At 45.9% G+C, this 22,769-nt stretch overlaps 1 protein-coding gene across 14 annotated transcripts in view; it reads left to right on the forward strand.

Moving 5' to 3' along the window:
- The window catches only part of LOC144773261 (uncharacterized), a 7,170,044-nt gene that overhangs the window by 2,786,812 nt on the left and 4,360,463 nt on the right, over window positions 1–22,769 (forward strand). For all 14 annotated transcript variants that reach the window (XM_078658159.1, XM_078658161.1, XM_078658167.1 and 11 more), the window contains one exon: window positions 15,293–15,349. In XM_078658159.1, coding sequence (XP_078514285.1) covers window positions 15,293–15,349 — 57 coding nt within the window. The remainder of the gene's footprint in view (window positions 1–15,292; window positions 15,350–22,769) is intronic.

A 22,769-nucleotide genomic window follows, 5' to 3' on the forward strand; every position in this document is an offset into this window, starting at 1 on the left:
CCTTTAGTAGCTGAACTTCCTGGTAAAATAATTGATTACATGAAAACGATAATGCCTGCGATGTGTGTAAACTGGGATAAGTTGTCTGCGTGTAAGCAGAAGAAAGATGAAACTGTGTCAGATTTCTTCACCTGGTTTGAAGAGACTTTTGTCGACCACAGTGGTCAAGATATGAGCACAGAAGGTGGTCAGCGTTTGTTCGTCGATAAATTCGTGCACAATCTGCTTCCGGAGCTGTGTAAGAAGTTAAAAGATTCAGAGAGTTCATGGGCAGTTTCCTCTTCAGCGCAGATATTGGCTACTGCACAATATTACGAAAATCGAGACAAAGACGAGAAAGATAGAGCAGAAAAGAAAACTAAGGAGCTGAAAACAAAGGTTTTGTTACAGCAAGCATATCCGCCACGTGGTGGCCAGAATAGTGGAGGTCAAAATAATGGTGGTCAGAGTAACTATCAGAATAATTATCAGCAGCCTCAACAGTATCAGAAGAACTCGCAAAGAGTCGAGTATACTCAACCACGTGTCCCTGTAGGCCCCAATCAGTGTTCATATTGTAAGGAAGAGGGTCATTTCAAGTATAGTTGTCCTATTTTATTACAGCGTGCAAATGGTGCTTCTGGTGTAAGAGGTCGAGGTGTTCAACAAGCGTCTAGAGGTAGAGGACGTGGAAATTTCCCCCAGAACACACAGTCTCTTCCACCTCAAAATTCTATGAATAGGTTCGATCAGCAGAATAACGCATCTGGTAGGACAGCTCAGTACTATGCTGATGATTACTATACAGAAGATGAGCATTGGGAAGGTAGTGATTACTAGGACAGCCATAGACAAAGAGAGGGAGTTGTTTCAGTTCCAGTAGATCAGAGTGGACCTTACGTTGGGGTGATTACCTCAGGTGTGTCAGAGCCTTTTCTGTTGGATACTGGTGCTACAAAGAGTTCTATTATGCACTCAAAACTCCCTGGCGCACCTTTGTCTGGCGAAATGAATGTTTCTGTAGGTTTTTCTGGCGCCCCAGTTAGAAATCCGATTTCTGACCCTTTGTCCCTTTCTGTTGGACCTTGTGAATTCGAAGCACCCCTTATTCTGACAACAGGTTGTGGTGAAAACCTGTTAGGATTAGATTTGCTGAAAAGATTGTATGCAACTTTGTAATGTTCTCCTTCTGGAGTACAACTTACACTGGGTAAGAAAGTGGTTTCTCCAATGTATTTGTCAAGGGATAAACTTCCAACAGAATTGTCGTTTCTTCCTGATATTCTTTGGGCTACTGATCCTAATGATGTAGGTCTTTTAGAAATACCGCCATATGTTGTAACATTGAAAGCCAATGCTAAAATACCACGCATTCCCCAATATAGAATTTCTAGTGAAGGTGAAAAAGCTTTGCTAGCAATCGTTTATGATCTAATTGAAAAAGATGTAATTGAAGAGACAAGAGGCAACGTTTGCAATAGTCCTGTTCTGCCTGTTTTAAAACGAACGGATCCTTCCCAGCCACCCGTTTACAGATTTGTGATTGATCTTAGAGAGGTCAATAAAATAGTTGTACCACAATTTCCAGTTGTCCCCGACATTACTGCCCTATTGACTATGATTCCAGCTTCTGCAACATGGTTTTCGGTGATTGACTTGAAGAACGCTTTCTTCAGCATCCCGATTGCTGAGGAGAGCAGGGATATGTTTGGCTTCAGTTTAGGAGGACGAAGCTTCCGCTTTAAACGAGCTCCACAGGGCTACTGTGAAAGTCCATCAATATATAGTCAAGCTCTAAAGACACAGCTTGATACAATTGTTTTACCTTAAGGTGCTACCCTCATTCAGTATGTTGATGATTTGCTTGTTGCTGCAGATACTGAGGAAACCTGTAAAGAAGCCACGTTGTCTTCGTTGCATCATTTGTGCGACTTGCATCACAAAGTGTCCCTTTCCAAATTGCAATATTGTCGACAAGAAGTGACCTACTTAGGTCATCTCTTATCGAAGGAGGGAAGGAAACTGACCCCAGAAAGAATTCAGGCAATTGCGAAATTGAGTGTGCCAAGAACACAGAGAGAAGTACGTGCTTTCTTGGGCATTACCTCATATTGCAGGCAATGGATACCAAATTTTTCGTTATTAGCCAAACCTTTGGTGGCATTAACGTGAAAGATACACCCAATCCTGTTCCTTGGTCTGAAGAGTGTCAGAGAAGTTTTTCTGAATTGCGCACAGCATTATGTTCGGCTCCTGTGTTGGGTACCCCCAACTACAGTAAGCCCTTTACATTGTATGTCCATGAGAAACAAGGTTGTGCATTGTCAGTTTTGACTCAGTTGTTTGGAGACAAGCAGCGTCCATGTGCATATTTTTCGTCGACTTTGGATCCGGTAGCTAAAACATTGCCGAGTTGTTTAAGAGCAACAGCAGCAGCAGCTGTTTCTATTCGACAGTCTGCTGGTCTAGTGATGAATAACATGTTAGTTGTGATGGTTCCACATGCAGTAGACACGTTGTTAAACAGAACCAAGACACAGCACTTAACTAGTGCTTGATTGTCAGGTTACGAAATAACCTTGTTAGCAAGTCATGTGCACATAAAAAGATGCAACACTCTCAACCCAGCTACGTTGTTGCCAATTGTAGAGGAACTAGATGCTTCTGAACAGCATGATTGTTTTCTTAGAACAGAAGAAGAAACGAAAGGGAGAATAGATCTCCTAGACACTCCTCTTGCTGAATGTGATTGTACATTGTGGGTGGATGGTTCATGCTTCAAGCTCCCGAATGGTGATACGACTGCAGCATATGCTGTCACGACTTTGCATACAATTGTTGAAGCTGCACGTATTCCACATAATTCAGCTCAAGCAGCAGAATTGATTGCACTTACAAGAGCATGTGTGTTGTCAAAAGGAATGAAAGCGACCATCTATACTGACAGCCAGTATGCATTTGGAGTGGCTCACAGTTGTGGGCGATTGTGGAAAGAACGTGGGTTCCTGACTTCGCATGGAGCTAAGATTCAGCATGGTCAGTTGGTGAATGAGCTTCTTGAATCACTGACTTTGCCTCTGCAAGTGGCGATTCTGAAATGTAGTGCTCACAAGAAGGTGACTGATGATGTTGGTCGTGGAAATGCATTTGCTGACGAAATCGCGAAAGAAACTGCAAGGAATGTGATGAGCCGAATGTATGTTGCAGGCCCTGCAAGATGGGTTGGTGATGTTGGAATGTGTGAAGACACGATAGAGAGTGTGAAGTCGATTCAAGCTGAAGCTACAGAGAAAGAATTGAACATGTGGAGAGAAAGTACGGGTAAAATGGATGCAAATGGTTGTTGGGTTGAATTGTCAGAGCATCAGAGATGGTTGTTACCCGATGCATATGTGCTTGCAGTGGTTACAATGGCTCATGGAATGGCTCACATCAGTGTGAAAGGCTCACATCAGTGTGAAAGGGATTTGTAAGTTGTTGGCTCCAGTATGGCAAAATTCAGGAATTCCCAAGTGTGCAGAGAATGTCGTCAAGAATTGCATGGTGCGTCTGAAACACAATCCTGGTAGGGGAACCCCAACTCCAGCTGGTCATTTTGCACCTCCTACGTATCCCTTTGAGGTTTTGCAGCTAGATTTCATCCACATGGAGAGGTGCAACAATTTAAAATACGTACTCGTTGTTGTTTGTGCCTTTTCAAGATGGGTGGAAGCCTACCCCCTAAAAGACAACACTGCCTTATCCACAGCTAAAGCCCTTGTGAAAGAGTACTTCCTCAGATTCGGAATGCCTAGAATGGTCTGGAGTGACAATGGGAGTGAATTTGTGGGTCGTGTGATAAAGAGAGTATGTGAAGGGCTAGGCATTCAGCAAAAGTTCCACGCTGCAAATCACCCCCAATCAGCTGGATTAGTAGAATGCTAAAACGGCACTTTAAAACTTAAACTGGCCAAAATCCAAGCGAGCTCTGGTCTTAAATGGCCTGACGCTCTACCCTTAGCACTCCTATCCACCAGAATGACTGTGCATTCGCGAGTGGGACTTAGTCCCTACGAAATAGTTTTTGGCCGCCCGACCAACATATGGGGAGTGCCAACGCCCACAAAGTTCAGCGAAGTTGAACACCCTGTTTTGCTTGATTATTTGTACGAATTGACGGCTAAATTGTGTGTTTTACACCAACAGGTGCATGATACACTGCCTCAAGTCTCTGAAGCTCCAGGACATCAGATCGACCCTGGATCCTGGGTGCTGGTCAAGAACTTTCAGCGAACGAAGAACGACCAGCCCAGGTGGACTGGCCCACACCTCGTCCTTCTTTCCACAAGATCAGCTGTTCGAGTGGAAGGGAAGAAAAACTGGATCCACGGGATCCACTGCAAGCGGATCCCTCTGCCTCTGCCATATGACCGGTGGGTCCAGGAGGGTGTCGCTGACTCAGAGACTGAAACCGTGCCTCGTTTCCTGCCTTTCAGTGATGCACGTGTAAAAGGAACACTGACTGAACAAGAGAGTGACGAAATTTTGCAACCAGCAGTATCACCATCAAAGCGATTGAACCCTACAGAGCCTGAACTCCTGTTTCAGGATCAGACAGTACTTGGGAAAAAGCGCTATAATTTGAGGCCAAGACCTATGGACAAATAAAAATCTTTTTTTTTCCCCTCCAAGTACTATTTTTGAAAGTGCAGCTCTCCCATCTGAGAAACTTGCTTATTTTTGTTTTTCGAACCACCATCCGGGTTCCGCTGCTAGGGCCGCGATTGCCCAAAGTCTTTGGGGTGCAGCTGACGACGTTAGGTCGGCAGTTCTGGTTGGTCCAAGGGAGTTGCCCTAGACTGACAGAAGCATTCCTTAGCAGCAACAACCTCCCATCGCGGGCAGCACTTTAGAGAGGATGGAGTTTTTCGAGATGGAGAGACCTGCCAAGGAAATGAACTTTAAACACAAGATATGTAAAATAATGACAAAGAAAAGCTTTTTGATATTGTGCATTTTCATGTTATTAAGTGTGATGATATTTTTAATAAGTTAAGTGTTATTCTCTTTTCGAGTAACATTTGCACCCACTACATCGCCTATACCTCCTCCTTCTACTGTTTCCCCACACTCTTTTCAACCCCTTCCTGAACACGAATCCGCTAGGAGATTAGAGTTTATTAACAACTCCTTTGTTCAGCTTTTGCACCAACACCAACTAGCAATGAACACAACTAACTGTTGGGTGTGTGGACTTATGCCTCACACAACGGATAAAGGTATCCCTTATCTGGTCCTGCCTTTCAGCCACAATGGTTCTGTGTGGGCATACAGAACAATGTTCATATATGCTCGTGAAGTCCACCCCCTACGTTCTGTACAAGACAATCCTAAGAATAGTGCTCTAGTTAAGGGTATAGTCGACATGATTAAGGAAGATATTTCTTATGTGACTACCCTCGAAGATGAGACACTTGCCTATATAGGATGGAACGTGACCGAATATGGAACTACTCTGAGTGAGAAACAGCAAGCTAAGAGATCTTCCCCGATTTGGATTGTACCCCATCAGGGTCACCTATGTCTGCAAGGTACTGGCAAGAATCCCCGAGCTCAGTTAGGGAAGAGTGTCTGTACTGAAAAGTATGTTTTTGGGTCTCAGACTTCCCCTGCGGTTTTAGCAGCTAAGGGTACCTATTTCATCTGCCATGATAGAGCCTATACATGGTTGCCCCCTGACTTTTCGGGCACATGTTTTGTTTCATTCCTGTTGCCTCCCACCTACACAGCAGCGGCAGATTACCACAAGACAAGGATAGTTAGAGGTGTCTTCAGCGAAGACGACACTGCAGGACAAGAATTTGGGGACTTCGTAAAGGGTTTTCTGCCGTTCTGGGGACCGATGGCTAACAGCAGGAACATAAGGCAATTGACAAGGGTGGTTGAATCCACCGTGATTGAAACTGCTGGTGCCCTTAGTAACCTCACTGCTGAGCTCCAGTAGGATCGACTTATGACCCTTCAGAACAGGGTCGCATTAGATGTCATACTTGCAGACCGAGGTGGGGTATGTAGATTGATCCAATCGAGTTGCTGTGTTTTCATTCCAGATAACGCTCCAACAGTGTACCAGGCCATCTCCAAACTACATAAGATTTCCGAATCTATTCATGTGGATAAAGGAGATTGGTCATTAATGGGATGGTTCTGGGAACTGATATCCGCCTGGGGATGGAAAATTCTGATGGTCATTGGGATGGTCTTAGCCATTCTTTTCCTGTTCTGTCTGTGCGTGCAGTGTGCTCCTGCAATATGTGGCCTCTGTGTTACATCATGTGTAAGGAAACCTGTATCAAGAGACGAGCTAAGTGCTAGAATGATGTTACAGCAACATCTCAATGACTTTAGGAATATAGACCTGGACTCAGATTAGCATGAGATTAGGTTAAATTGCCTATGTAAGGGCAAAAGGAGGGTTTGTAGTTCTGAAAATTCTGAACTCGTGAATAAAACTTCATCGTAGCATGACGATTTTTATATCAAAAGACCGAAAATGGCCAGTACACTATGTACAAGCATTTTCGTCATATTCGAGTGACGATTTCACTCCGAAATCGTCATTTTCGTCTTGAACCCTTGGCTTCCATTTTGTGTACGGCAGCCATTTTAGTGGGTTGCCCTGACATAGGCTTATGATACAGCTAAATTCGATATCAAAGGACACGCGCACCTTGATTGACTTTTCTCTGACCCGAGCAAGCTGAAACCATTGCCCCAGGCCGAACCTGTTTGGTCAGTTCCTCTCCCAGTGGCCGAATGAGATACCATCAAGGCACAACAGGCCATAAACCCATTTCATCGCACACACCCTGCCGAATCTTGCTCACACTTGTCCCTGCTCTTTTCTCTCTCACTTGCTTTATGATGGGGAGGTGCCCATTTTTATTGGGGGTCCACGGGTATCTGATGAAATGTTGGGCCCTGCCAGGTAATTTGTTGTGGGCTGGACAAACTAAAATGTGGGCTTGTCATCATGACTCTGCTTTTTCTTTGTAATAGGAACATGTGAATGGTATACTAAAATTCGAAGAATGTTTGCCTGAAGCACAATATTTCGTATAAAAAGAGAAGCCTGACTTTGTAAGATTGAGCAGTCTCCTGAGAATATACATCCCGTGCTGTTGTACTTCTAGGACGCTTGTTTCTTGGTTGCAGCCAATAAAATCAATCCTTGACTTCACCTAGAAGACTCTGAGTTTCTGTGGTCTGAATCAGGAAAGTACTCGAGGTCTTTGGGTGTACCCTGACACCGCTGGGTTACCGGTTCGGTACCGGTTCTGAAAAACCCAGTACCTCAGGGTGAGTGTTTGATTTGTTCAAACGCTTTGTCCATCATCCCCTTTTGTATCGCTTTGTTCGCCCTAAGTGTGGCAGGGTATGCTCAGACGTGAGTCCCTTGTTCACTTGGCCACTGGATTCAAGATAGCCTGGCTGATGAGGATTATGAATCCGAAACCGGTCCCAGGATGCTTGTTTCCGGTCCAGGGAAGACATGGCTTGGCAGTTCGGGCTGGACTGTTCCCATGAGGCACAGGGTCAGACTGATTTGCATATAGCCATGTCTGAACTGGGGTGGCTGAGTGAACTAAAGAATGGTGATGGATTAAACCCAGATCAGTTGACTGGGTGTGAGTGTTTGATTTGTTCAAACACTCCGTCCATCATCCCCTTTTGTATCGCTTTGTTCGCCCTAAGTGTGGCACGGTATGCTCAGACGTGAGTCCCTTGTTCACTTGGCCACTGGATTCAAGATAGCCTGGCTGATGAGGATTATGAATCCGAAACCGGTCCCAGGATGCTTGTTTCCGGTCCAGGGAAGACATGGCTTGGCAGTTCGGGCTGGACTGTTCCCATGAGGCACAGGGTCAGACGGATTTGCATATAGCCATGTCTGAACTGGGGTGGCTGAGTGAACTAAAGAATGGTGATGGATTAAACCCAGATCAGTTGACTGGGGGTGAGTGTTTGATTTGTTCAAACGCTACGTCCATCATCCCCTTTTGTATCGCTTTGTTCGCCCTAAGTGTGGCAGGGTATGCTCAGACGTGAGTCCCTTGTTCACTTGGCCACTGGATTCAAGATAGCCTGGCTGATGAGGATTATGAATCCGAAACCGGTCCCAGGATGCTTGTTTCCGGTCCAGGGAAGACATGGCTTGGCAGTTCGGGCTGGAGTGTTCCCACGAGGCACAGGGTCAGACTGATTTGCATATAGCCATGTCTGAACTGGGGTGGCTGAGTGAACTAAAGAATGGTGATGGATTAAACCCAGATCAGTTGACTGGGGGTGAGTGTTTGATTTGTTCAAACGCTCCGTCCATCATCCCCTTTTGTATCGCTTTGTTCGCCCTAAGTGTGGCAGGGTATGCTCAGACGTGAGTCCCTTGTTCACTTGGCCACTGGATTCAAGATAGCCTGGCTGATGAGGATTATGAATCCGAAACCGGTCCCAGGATGCTTGTTTCCGGTCCAGGGAAGACATGGCTTGGCAGTTCGGGCTGGACTGTTCCCATGAGGCACATGGTCAGACTGATTTGCATATAGCCATGTCTGAACTGGGGTGGCTGAGTGAACTAAAGAATGGTGATGGATTAAACCCAGATCAGTTGACTGGGGATGAGTGTTTGATTTGTTCAAACTCTCCGTCCATCATCCCCTTTTGTATCGCTGGGTTCTTCGGCACAGCAGTGCTAGTGTGCGGGAGTGACCCCGGCACTCTCTCTTCTGAATAAAGAACTACGTTACCATATATATTGCCTCCCGCCTCCGTTTATGTACGCAGACCGCCTCCTACAATTGGCGACGAGGCTGGCTCGTGCCGCGTGCAAAACAAACAGTGCGATACCCTTTTCCAGCAGCAGAACGGCCTGCCGTGCACAGGGCGGTGGAATCCTCGGCGTAAGGTAGAGCATGGCAGACAGGTCGGGTGTGGCGTGTGCAGCGCCCCCCTCGGTCTCCAGTGCGGTCGCAGGTGTGAGGCCCTGCCCCCCGCTTGGAAACAGCCTTCCATAGCCCACTACAGTGGGGACAACAGCTCCACCTGCAGAGTTGGGTACAGCAACCAGGAGCCCTACAATATCAAACGACATCCCACAGAGCTCAGCACAGCGCCAAGGGCCCTGCAGTGTTCCTCTGCATGCCAGAGAGCTAAGTTCAGCAATCAGGTGCCCAGCAAGGCCATACGAAGTGCCACAGAGCCCAGCACAGCAACCAGGTGCACTATAGCATCTCACACAGTGTTATAGAGCTGGGCTGAACAACCAGTAGACCTGCACCGCCACACAATGTGCCACAGAGTGGAGTACAGCACCCAGGAGCCCTGCAGTGCCACATCACGTGCCAAGCACAGAGGGTGCATCCCAAGACAGTGCCTACAGTACCTGCTGGCCAGCACCGGGAGACACCACCCAGCATCCAAGACCACGAGGAAGCAGCCATAAGCCACGGGGCTGAGCACGGCAACCAGGAGCCCTGATGTGACACAGGGTGCTACAGAAGGTCGGCGTTTACAAGTAAGTCCCTGGTGTGCCTACAGCCCAGCATATTGAAGACGCTACCCCTGCACAGCTAATCCTCCCAGTCCGCCGCTCTCCAGCTGTCACCAGTCTCCGTTGGGCTGATCATGGTCCCATCGCTCAGTCAGGATGTGTGCACAGACATTTTCCCTCACAAATCCAGTCCCATTCCTGACAAAACCAGGAGAACCAGCCATGAAGTGGGAGGACTGAAAGGGGTATTTTATTTAATTATTTGTCAGCTCTGGAGGACGAAGAGGCATTTTCCAGTGAGCGCAGGAAGAAAATCCTATTGCACAATCTGGGGCCGGAAGGTCTTCAAGTGTACGAGAACAAAAAAGAATAGACTCCCTGATGACGATGATGTCTTTCACCACACGTTGGGGAATTTAGATAGCCATTACCAACCTGTAATCTGCACGGCCATAGACCGATATACATTCTTCCAGCGGAAACAATCAGAAACGGAATCCGTGGAAGATTAGGTGGCCGCGCTTCGACGGTTAGCAGTCATTTGAAAGTTTGGACATCTCCATGGTGAACAAGTACGCGACCAGATAATAATGCACACAGTCAATACGAATATACAGGAGAAACTGTGGGTTAGCGGAGATGCACCCCCCAATGAGATCATAGCCCTGGTCAAGAAGGCAGAGCTCTCTTAACGGTGCTCTGTAGTGGCCAAGAAAGACTGTGCCAGTGTGACTACAGCGTGCAAAGTGACTGACTCCAAACCCCAGCACAGCAAAACCCCAACCACAGCGGGGGCTAACTACAGCAGGAAGCCACTGTCTAAAGCGGTCAGACCCCACCCCACAGGACACCCAGTTACCACAAGAGTGGCTGCTACAGGTGCGGCAGTCATACACATGCAGCCAATGACAGACCGTGCCCAGACTTCTGAGTTAAATGCTCCTATTGTGGGGTCATTTTGGGAAAGTGTGTAGACGCAAGCCCAGCAACTCCTCCGTTAAATGTGTCCTACAGGATTCCGACACAGATGGGGTGGAGGGAGAAGTTGAGGAGTACAGTTTCTATGCATTGATGTCCAAGTTCTGTTTTTTGATTGTACTAGCACCAAGAAACCCTCTTGCTTATTAACTATAGGAGGCATACAGGTCTCCATGGTGGCAAACTCAGGTTCGCCATACACTATCATTCAACACAACATCTGAAAGAGAGACTTTACGTGTGCCATAGGCACTCACCTACACCCCACAGATGTTCACCCCGTCACATTCATGGTAGATAAGATTCCTATGGTAGGCTTCCGCACACTCCGCTTCGAGTTCAAAGGTAGGATCTCAGAAGGTAAACTGTATGTGGCAGAAAAAGGTCCCTCAGTATTTGGGTGGGCAGACCAAAGGGCAATGGTGCTACGCAAGTGTTCATGACAGACTACGCCCAGACGTGCGAAGGCAGAGCTTGGAAAGACGACTTTCCAGTGGTCTTCGGAGGAACAATAGGCAAACTTGCCAAGTTCACACACAAATTTTGCCTCAAAGAAGGAGCCACTCCAGTTTGCCATAGATTAAGGAACATCCCATTCAACTGGAGGGAGGCGGTGCAGATGGAACTACAGCCCCTGGAGGACAACGGGGTGACGGAGCCAATCAAGAGCGCGGAATGGTTGGCGCCTTTGGTAGTCGCTTGTAAGCCAAATGGGAAGGTACGCCTACGCCTCTGCATTGACCTGAGGGAACTCAACAAGAACATCATAGTGAACAAATTCCTGTTGCCCAAAATCAACTAAATGTCGGCCCAGACCAAAGGAATTAAATGGTTTTCGACCATTGGACTCACAGCGGTGTACCATCAAATCTCGCTGCACCCTCCTGCAGGAAACAGACATCGTTCATTACACCATTCAGATGCTACAGGTTCCGGCGGATGCCCTTTGGCCTGGCATCCGCCGCAGCAGTATTCCAGAAGCTAATGCACAAGCTGTTTAAAGAGATCAGTGGAGTGCAATACTTCCAGGATGACATCCTGATCATGGGAAAGACCAAGCATGATCATGATGAAACACTTTCCACGGTATTGCGAATATTATCACAAAACGGCCTCACAGCAGAATGGGACAAGTGCAAATTTGGCCTCCACACCATCACTTATTTGGTGCACGAAATTAGCGATGAAGGCATCTCTCCCAAGAGTGCCAACGTGGAAGCAATCAAGGCAGCACCGATGCCGCAAAACACGGAAGAAGTGCGTTCCTTCTCCGGATTTGCTGAATTTTATAGCAAATTCGTACAATACTTCGCCACCAAGACACACCATCTGCATCAGATCCTCAAAGAAAAGAATGCATGCAACTGGTCCGCTGATGCAAATGCTGAATTTCTACATGGATTTGATCAATCTGCACTCTCCATCCTCACTACGGACGCCAGCGACAAAGGACTGGGTGCAGTCCTGTCACAAATGTCCAAGGAGGGCGCTGTGACCACTATCAGTATCGCATCTTGCTCCCTGGCCCCCAACGAGGAGAAGTTCAGCGTGGTGGAGAAGGAGATGCTGGCAGCCATCTGGGCGAAGGAAAAATTTAGACAGTTTCTCTGGGGCTCCAGGTTCCTCCTTCGGACAGACCACAAGCCGCTTGTTAAAGTGCTCATGTCCAGCAGACACGCCAGCCGCATAGCGAAAATGATTCTCAGGTTGTTGGACTTTGTGTATGACGTGGAATACATCCCTGGCACCAAGAACAAGGTGGCGGACTACCTTAGCAGATCGGCAGCGATGGAAGATGCGCCTGGAAAATCTGGATGGGATGAATACATGATTGTGTTCACCAGTGATCAGGAGGAAGTCATAAGCGTGCAGAAATGGCAGACAGCATACGAGGAAGACCTCCACCTCAAGGGTATAAAAAGGTTCATCACGCACGGGTGGTCAGAGAAGAAGCACTTGGACACCGACCTCCGAAAATTCTGAGAAGTGCAAGAGGAGCTGTTGGTCAGTGAGAATGCCATATTCCTCTTACGAGGGGACAAAGTGATTCCACCACAACAACTAGTAGAACACCTGCTAACTATCTTGCATGAAGGCCATTTAAGGATCGTGAAAATGAAGAATCGAGTCAAACTTTATTATTGGTGGCCTGCTGTAGACAGCCATGTGCAGAAGTATGTACAGGCCCGTGAACAGTGCAGCAACACAGACAAGACACATACCATGCTCCGACCACCCCTGGGGAGGTTCGCCACTCCCACTAAACCATGGGAGGAATTGTCGTCGACATACTACGACCCATTCTCGCAAGTGGGGAGTCTCCAAATATGCCATAGTGCTAATGGACCGGTACTCCCAGTGGCCGGAAGTGGAACTGTGCGAAAAAGCAGACACAGACAAAATCCTGGCCTTCCTCACAACCACATTTCTGAGAGAGGGAATTCCGAAAATCATCACGTGTGACAACGGGCCCCAGTTCACTTCCGACAAATGGACTGCGTTCATGAAACGGAACAGCATTGAGACCATACACACCCCGGTGTAGCATCCGGCTGGAAATGGCCTCACAGAGAGGTTCAATCGAGTCATCATGGGGTCAGTGCAAGCAGCCTTCAGTGCAGGGAAGGATTGGGAGATGGAAATTAAACACACAGTATGGGCTTATCGCATTACTCACACACCACAGGATACATCCCATTTAAGATCCTACGGGGCCGAGACCCATTTACCCGAGACAACACAGCTTGGAAAAACCTGACGCTTCAGAGTAAGTGGTCTCCTGCGGTAGTCCGGAGTAATTTGGAGAAGGCCCAGAAAATGTATACGGACCACTACAACAAAACGCACAGGGTGAAAGACGTCTCGTTCGAAGAGGGGGAGTGGGTCCGAGTAAAGCTAGCACAGCTGCAAAGAAAAGGCGACAGCAAGTTCAGCGAACCTCTTGAAGTCAAGGAAGTCTATACACGGTCGGCCCTGTTGAGTGACGGAAAAATATGGTACTACAGCATAGTGGCCAGGTGTAATAAAGTGATCGGATGGGACAAGGGAGAAACCTCGGCAAGTACCAGTAACACCAGCTGGGTATCGGATAATGAAGAGTTTGGTCAACAGACAGAAACACAGAGAAATGTCACAACAAGAGACAATGAAGATAGAGGCGACAACACACAAGGGCAAAGGAACATGGAGACCTCGCAACAACTTAGACGACAAGAAGACCAAGACATCAGTGAATCAAACAACATGTGAAAACCCTCAACAGCTCCCAACGGTAACCAGCAAGGGAGTCCAAGGGAAACTAGGACACACACAGAGGAGACACATGTGACACAAACACCCCCCTACACGCACCCGCATAGGCAGAGCAGTAATACTACCTAAAAGATACGGAGAGTACACCATGTAAGCTTTTGCTATTTTGGGTATGCCTCCCCAACTTGGTGTCCATCCCCCCTCCCCTCACAGCACCCCAGTAAATATGTTATAGTACTGTGTCAAGGAAACCCCTGACACCCATGATTGTTACAGTTCTGTTATTGGGTTATTAAAGGAGGGACATATGTGGTGTAGCGCTCTAATGGCTAGACCACCTGACCAGGGAAGTGCATGCTAGGAGCTGCCACGGGATCTTCTGAGCAGCAGTGCTATTGTGCGGTAGTGACCCCGGCGCTCTCTCTTCTGAATAAAGAACTATGTTACCATATATATTGTCTCCCACCTCCGTTTATGTACGCAGACCGCCTCATACAACACCCAAAACCCTGCCATCATCAGTCAGAGAAAACTTTGCAAATTGGCAGTTCCTGCAGCATAAAAACTAATAGAAAGCATAAGCGTTTTCATTTTGTTTCTAAATCTAAAAACATCTTTGTGTGTTCTTGGCGGTTACCATGAAAACAAGCATTGGCATAGCCAATGGGTCTCATATTTGGGACCTTATACGTGTTTAGCCATGCAACAGTTGGTGTTGTTGCACTAAGGATATTCTGCTGCATAACTAAATATTTATAGGGTCCAAAAAGCGAGACCTATTGGTTATGCCAATGCTTGTTTAAAGTTCCTGTCATTAAAGATTTTTAGACATCTTTCCTCCCGTAATGGGCACCATCTCCTCTTGGGAACTCAGTATGCTTTTATAAAAAACAACAAATCGGTCCACACTATAAAATCTGTTTACAACTCTTCATTACAGCATCTTTCTTGGAAGACTCCTTTTCTAGTATCAATCATCTTAGCCCAGATGGGTCTGTTAAATTCAAGCCCTCTCAGCTGTTGGGCAGCTTAAGCAGTATTTCACGCATAGATTGTGGTGAGAGATCTTTTTCCCCGAAGTAATATGGGAATTCCTCTGGATATTGAACTTGTTTGTGTCCTTGCTGGAGCAGTGTCATATTTCACCACTAAAGCTTTCTAATTTCATCAGGTTTTCCTTTTATGATTGCTTTGCCACATTCATCAGCATTTTTAAATAAAACATTCATTTCTTAAAATATGTTTTCAAACTAATCAAATATTTATGTTTTGAATCAAGAGTACCAAAATGGAGAACATGGATTACAAGTGCTTTTTTCTTGCAAACTATCAGGATTTGGGTCTGACTTGCATAGATCCCTTACACAAAGACCCATGTGTATCTTGAACACATCTAGATAAACCATATAATAGTACATGAAATAAAGTTAGGTACACCTTTGAAAACCCACTACCCAACAGTTGCATAATTTTCCTTTATTCCATTGCTTCAATGTTTACAAACTTTGGTATGACAGTTTTGACCATGTTGATAAGTTTTATTATGTGCTTTTTTAGGGACTGGAAGTGCCAAAAGCAGTTGATGAAAGTCTGATGAGGTCATCAGCGGAAGAGGTAAGTCTCTCATGTTAATTTTGTATTTGTATTTGTTGGGCGCCTAAATCACCCATAGGTTTCATAGCGCCAGCAGATACTCTGGGAGTAGGTGGCCAGACAGAGCTAGAAAAGCCAGGTGTTTAGGTTTCTTTGGAATTTCTGGTGATTATGTCCCATCCTGATGTTTAGAGGCAGATTATTCCAAGTTTCAGGGGCTATTTTAGAGAAGGATCTATCGCCATTCCTAACTGTGCAGACTTTGGGAACAGTAAGGAAATGCTTGCTGGTGGATCGGAGTACTCTAGCCGGGCGATAGTCCGTCACCTTTTTTGCTAGGTAATTTGGCCCCTGACCGTTAAGAGTCTTATGGACTAGACAACACAATTTGAACGTGATACGTTTTTTTTATGGGAAGCCAGTGTAATTTTCTGAGACTGGGCATGGAGAGGGAGCCAATGGGATGCATTAACCCCTCTTTATGCTAACGTTTGTAATACTTGTACAACTTTGAGCTCCTTTGAACAAAAATTAAACCCAGAGTTGTAAATTCTATAGGCAATGTTCATCCTGTGAGCCCATATATTTGTTTCTGATAGAGACTCCTAACTGCATATTCCTCATCTTTTGAATATACCTATGCATCAGACTGGCTCAGTCACTCACTCAACTCTCACTCTCTGTCTGTGAGTCATCCTTTCATTCACTCAGTTGCTCACTGTTAAGTACTCAATGGCTCTCATTTTCACTCACCCATTTTCACTCAATCTCTGTCGCCAACTCTCAATCACTCACTCACTGTCACAGCCATGCTCTCTCATTCACTGTCACTTGTTCATATAGTCACTCATTTACTTTCAGTCACTCTCCCTCAGTTCCTTACTCTTTCATAAGCATACACGATTGTTTTTTATACTTACCCTTTGCTGCCCGACATTGCGCTTCTTAAGGTTTTCCCTAGCTTCTAAACCTGAGCAGATAGAACATAGGGCACAAAACTCTCATACCTTCCTGTATTGTGAGTACTCCAATCACAGATAAAGTGTAGTTTCCAGCACAAGATTTAATATGGACTCTGCAATGTTATTCACAGTGTAAGTGTGACGTGGCCTTTCCATTGGTTAGGGCACTGAGAGGCAGCGCTCTGTCAGAGAGCCTTACAACCTGCTTGAAGGCTCCCCTGTACTCAACAGAGCACTGACCATGGGGCTCTTAATATGCAAAGTGCACATGACATTCTTACACATCTCCACCCTTACACCAAGGAGTGGATCCAAACGTACGGGTGTAAGTTACTACAGCCAAAAACAACAGCATCCCACATGGCCAATCACTGCTACTGGGTCACTCTGTGTAAAAAATATTGGATGTATAGACTTCAAATAAAACCACATAGGAAATATTATTATTATTTTTTGTAAAACTTTTATTGTTCTCATCTCACCTATAAGCTTCTGCTGGTCTCATGAAGCCAATGTTATGATCAGAGGGCCTCCCGGCTTACCGCACTCGCTTAGGTCGCCCGACCTGTCCGATTTGTGAGGGAAATTGGTGTAATCATAGGACCGGTTATGTTAATCTTAAGTTACGTCTCCCCAACTTATGAGGGGCTGCCAGATGTTTGTCAGCTTGTCCCCTTCCTCTTCATAATCCAGGCGAGCCATAGCAAATGAGGCTTTAAGCCAGTCTTCTCTTTTCAGAGGTAATTGGTCTTTCCACTTTTTACAGACCTCTCTGCGTGCAAGTAGTACCAGATATAAAGGCAGATCTGAGAGAATGGGCGCTGGCAGAAGAAGAGCACATTAGGCGCATGAGGAGGAACGGGAAGCTACCTGAGGTCCTCCAGGCTTGGGGGGCGATGTTTTAGGAGCTGGTGGGACTGGATACCCCCTTGACACACACTAACTCAGAACTGGTAGACTCAGGACAGGGAGAGGAGCAGCCCCAAGACAATGCGCCGCGTGCTGGCTCATTATGAGGTACACTTGGCAGAAACCCTATGTTTAGTGTTTTGGAATCACTTTTTGACCATACAGGAAGAAACCAGACCGCACGGGAGGGGGGGTTATGGACTCGGCAGCGGGAGGGGGCGTACGGTTGGGGAAAACTGGGGGAGGGGTGGGGGGTAGGGGTAGAGGGGTGGAGGGAGTTTTTATTGAGTTTTATCTGCGCTGAGAGACATGTAACTACACAGTAGCTACGCAAGGGGCAGTCTGGGATCGTAAGGTCCTCGTTCTTGTTATGCTGTTGACCGATTGCTGGAATTATTAAGAGGATCTTTCTGTACCTAGACCAATTATACTGTAATGTTGTACCTTGCTGGATTTACTGTACTGGAGATGAATAACGCCAAACTTAATAAATAAAGTTTAAAAAAAGTAGTACCAGATATAGTAGTAACCCTCTGTGCGTCTGCGGTGCTGTCTGACAAAATGAACCATCGTCCCCAAAAAAAACTAGTGACAAATTAACATCAATATTGGCCTTAAAAATATCTTGGAGAGCGTCACTGATCTCCTTCCAGAAGATTTTTATTCAGGCCACTCGAAAAAGATGTGGAGGTCATTGGCTAAAGGCGTCATTCATCTTGGGCATTTTTAGTGTTGGAGTTGGGGCAAACTTGGCTATCTTTGCTGGGGTATAATAGAGCCTGTTGATGACAAAAAAGTGATTATTTTTTAGGCTAGCAGGTTTGATGATTTTATATAGTACTTTCAGTGAGGGTTCGAAAAGGGCATCTATTACGGGTTCAAGGGGGGTTTGATTCCAGGCCATAGATAGAGATGGAATCTCCAGATCTTCAGCTTCAATAGATGGTTATACCACACTGATATCTCTTTCCTCATTGGATGTACAGATTGAAACACACTTTCAATATCCCCATTCCCTCTTACTTCCTCTTTTTCTGTGTCAAACCATGATACCAGCTGTAGATATTTGAATCTGGAAAACCCTGTGCCAAACCTAGCCCTCAGAAATTCCCTGGGGTGGATCCCCTCCGAATCTACCAAGATAGTTATGCCCGCTCTCTTGATAGGTACCGCCAGACTGTCTCTGAGGCAGCAAGGTGTTCCGGGTGAGCCCAAATAGGAGCTAGGTCTGAATAATAGCCTAACCCCCCATTTTAGTCTACGTTTCGTACCATATTTCCAGGGCTGCCCTCAGGACCTTCAGGCGTACTCGCTTGAAATATTTTGGGGCCCCAAACATATATAAGAAAGCCTCACCACCTCCTCCTTCTGTTCTTGCCATTTCTCTCGACAACCTTCCCCAGGCTGACTCTTCTGGTTTTGCAAGTAACATCCGAAAGCCTTTAAGCTGAAATGCTACTGCATACCAACTAATATCAGGAAGCGCCAGCATCCCCTTTGTTGAGTCTGCGTCTGGATTTCTTCCAGGCCAACCTGACCCCCTTGTCCTCCCAAATAAAACTCCAGATCTTGCTCTGTACTTTACTAATACTCTTGTGTGGAAAGGCCAAAGGTATAATAGAAAATAAATAGGAAAGCTTGGGGAGAATGACCATCTTCTCTAAGTTGACTTTCCCATAGATGGTTAAGGGGAGATTCCTCCATCTGCTAAAGAGGCGATCTATTTCTTTATTTGTTCTGTTAAGTTTGATCTGGGGGATTTTTTACTGGTCTTTAAAAATTTTAATACCTAAGTATCTTAACTCTGTACTGGTTTCTCCCCCCCCCCATTGTTCTAGGTTCCAGCATATCACCTTTGTCTTTGATGAATTGACTAAGTAACCTACCAGGGACCCAAATCCTTCCAAACGCAAAGCACCTCCACACGGGGAATAACCACCTCAGGGTCATTTGTGTATAATATTAGGTCGTCCGCATACAGACCTAACGTACAACTATAAAGTTGGGACTTAAAGGGGTAAATTGATTCATCCAACCTAATGTCTTGTGTCAGTGGCTCGATATGGATATTAAATAAAAGAGGTGAAATTGGGCAACCCTGCCGGGTCCCCCTCTGGTTGTTAAAACTTGAGGGCAATAAACCATTCAGAAGAATCCAAGCAGAGGCTCCCGATAACAATTCCTCAGGGTTTGGATAAAAATAGGGCTAAATCCCATTACCTCCAGTAATTCCCAAAGGTACACCCAACAGACTCTGTCAAATACCTTGGCCGCGTATAAGGCAACTATGGCCACTGGATCAGAGCTTTCAATGGCCAGGTCGATGTTACATATTAACAGTTGCGTCTGTTCCTGGATGTACCCTCCTGCAACAAAGCCCTTCAGGTCAGTGTGAACCAGCCTGGGGACCAACTTCGCCAATCTCGCCAATCTCCCTGCTAGAATACCCATAAAGATCTTATAATCGGCATTCAGCAGAGAGATTGGACGGTATGAGTCAGCTTTTAAGGGGTCTTGCCTGGTTTTAAAATCAGGACGATTGTGGCCTCCTTCCAGGACTCGGGGACTTTGCCAATGAGGCAATAGACTGAATTAAAGGGAGTGCCCAGTACAGGGATCAATTCCTCTGCTAGATGTTTATACACTTCATTTGGAAGCAAATCCATGCCTGCAGCCTTATTGTTCTTACATTTTTTGATTTGCTCCATTATTTCCTCCAAAGTAATGGGGGCATCTAGATTGTTCCGACTCTCCTCTGACAAGGAAGGCAGGGATTTGGTCCTCAGCCATGATTGTAAGGAGCTTGGAGATGGGGCCCGATCTTCTTTATAAAGGTCCGAAAAAAAGGAAAGTAGACAGGTTTGTATATCTTCAATGCTACTCGATTTCTCCCCATTGCTGTTAACTATCAGCGTGTTGATGTTATTCTTAGTATGATCAGCTCTGGCTTTCCAGGCCAATAAGACTCCTGCTTTCTCCCCATATTCAAAATTTTGCATATTCTTAGTATGCCATTGTGCCCTGCATTTTGAATCTAATTTCCCCCCATACTCCTGTCTTGCGTCATCTAAATCTTTCAAGACTTGTGATAGATGCTCTGGGTCACCGTGATATAATCTGTTCCTCTCATTATCTAACTGGCTTATTTTTTCCTCATTTGTATTTAGAGCCCTCGCCTCGGCCCTATTCTTAGAACAAATGAGGCCATGGAGTCTCCCCCTTAACTTTGCCTTATAGACCTCCCAGATAAAATCCATGGTTGTGGAGCCCATGTTCAGAGAAAATAATTCTGAAGAGGAATACTTAACAGCCTGGATAATTTCAGGATCCAGAAGCATGGCTCTATTAAGCGTCCATCTTGACTGCAACGGAAGCCCTTTACTTTGATATAAAAATTGCACTGGAGCATAATCTGAGAGGTGACTTGGCATAACTGAAATCCCCTCCAGGCCAATCAGGGCAGATATATCCGTCAAGATATAATCGATCCTGGAGGAGTGGCTATACTTTTTACTATAGAACGTAAAGCCCTGTAGGTCTCCCTTCTTGGTCCACCATACATCAACCAGATCCAGGTCTTGTAGCATGACGTATCCTTGGGGCCCCAACATAGTAACTCAAATTGGACCTATCTTTTGATGGGTCCAAGAGAACATTAAAGTCACCTCCAATAATAAAAGGAGGAGTTTCCAAAGTCAATATTGATTGCAATTTATAAATGTAAGTCAGGTCATCTACGTTTGGACCATAAAACGAGGCACAGACTAAGTCTAAGTTCTCCAGGGCCAATTGTGCTACCAGCCATCTACTGGTCAGATTCGACTCTGAAATGTTTAGAGAACAAGGGGCGCCGTGTTTAATCAAAATTGGCACGCCTCTACTGTGAGTCGTCTGTTTTGATACACTGTACCATTTTATTCAGGGGACCCTGGAAAAGATAGAGCAGCTTTCCGTAAAACCCAAATGTGTCTCCTGTAAGATACAAACTAGGGCTGAGGAAAATTCAAAGTATTTTAAAATCAGCCTTTGCCTACGGGGCACCTTAACTAGTTAACGTTCCAGGAAATAAAGATGGTCTGTCTAACCCTTAAGCCTTGGTTTCCTGCCATTAACCTGTAAAACTATCACACCAGCATGGCGGGATTTTCTTATATCTAAGGTGAAATGAGGTCCATTTTTTTACCCACTGCTCCCCACCCATAGTGCCCCCTCCCTTCTCCCCAGTGCCCCCCCTTCCCATGAGGAACCCTTCCTTCTAATAGGCAAGCCTATTCCGTTCCCCCCCTTGGGATAGAAAAACTACAATTGTTGCTAGGTTCTTGCTAGGGTCTTGCTGTCAAGCAAAATCAAATGCCTCACCTTTTCCTCACTGACCCCTCTACCTGTGGAAAAGTAAATTTTGCCATGTTCTGTGTCCCTACGTGTCATCCATCATATGTTATGTATGCATGATTAAATATGCATATGCATTCCCCATGTTCGATTAATGACGCAATTACAGTTGTGTCCACCTCTAGTATGCCAGTTTCCAGTCCTCGTGAATACTACGAATATCAGGCCTATGTAAAGCTACGTTGCCACGTTTCTCAGTGTGCACGTTATTCTATTATAAAGTCTCCGTTTCTAGGCCTCAAAAGGGCCTGGACACCAGATTCAGCTCCTGTCTCCTGAAGCCTCGCTGAGGAGCGATACAGCCCCCACCTGTATCCTCGACCCTTCACTTACTTCCTGCCTCGCAGTGCCCGGCCCAGCCTGGCTCAGTCTCTGAGTCTGCCAAAGAATATGTTATGATTCCAGTTATCAGTTCAGTTCTCCTTCTCTGCATTCCTAAGCTACTGAACTGCATCAATAGTTTCCGTCATTGTCTAGCCTTCACGTCTCCACGTTAGAGAAATACTGCATTTAATGGTCATTTAATATTCTTCATCACGCACTACATGTAGAATAATGCATGGTCCAGTCTTAGAATCAAGTTAGCCTTTCCCCTCCTAACTTCTAGTTTATATCAACATGTTCTCTAAACATCAGATACTAGATACTGTTTAGGTACATGTCGCCCTGACTCTCCAGACTTCAGTCTCTGCTCCTAGCACAGAGTTCATAGCCCCCAGCTTCTCCTAGTGATACGTCATTGCTAGTTTGCGCGCACCATCAGGTTAGAGGTCCCGGCTCCTTAGGTAGCCCCCTCCATGGTTTCCGCCCCATTCATGACATATCCTGTTACGTCTGCACCACATGTCTATGTATACGCCCCGTTACACCTACTTTCGCCCTTATCTTTCGCGACTGCTACGCGTCACACCTTCTGCTCCACCCACTGCTACGCCTACTGCAATGTAATGCTATGTGTTTGCGTTATGTATATATGCTCATGTATTGTTATTAAAGGTCAGCGCGCTCATCCCAGATCCAGCCCCAGCAGCTGCTGGGCCCTGTCATCCTATTCCTATGCAGGTTGTCCTGTTCCTGTCCTTATGCTGTATTAAACCTGCAAAAACTCCTACTACCTCGAATCTTGACTCCTATTTATTGAGCTATCTGTTATGTTATATGTCTAGTCAAAAAGAGAG

The sequence above is a fragment of the Lissotriton helveticus genome, chromosome 8, assembly GCF_964261635.1.
Source record: "Lissotriton helveticus chromosome 8, aLisHel1.1, whole genome shotgun sequence".
Lineage (NCBI taxonomy): Eukaryota > Metazoa > Chordata > Amphibia > Caudata > Salamandridae > Lissotriton > Lissotriton helveticus.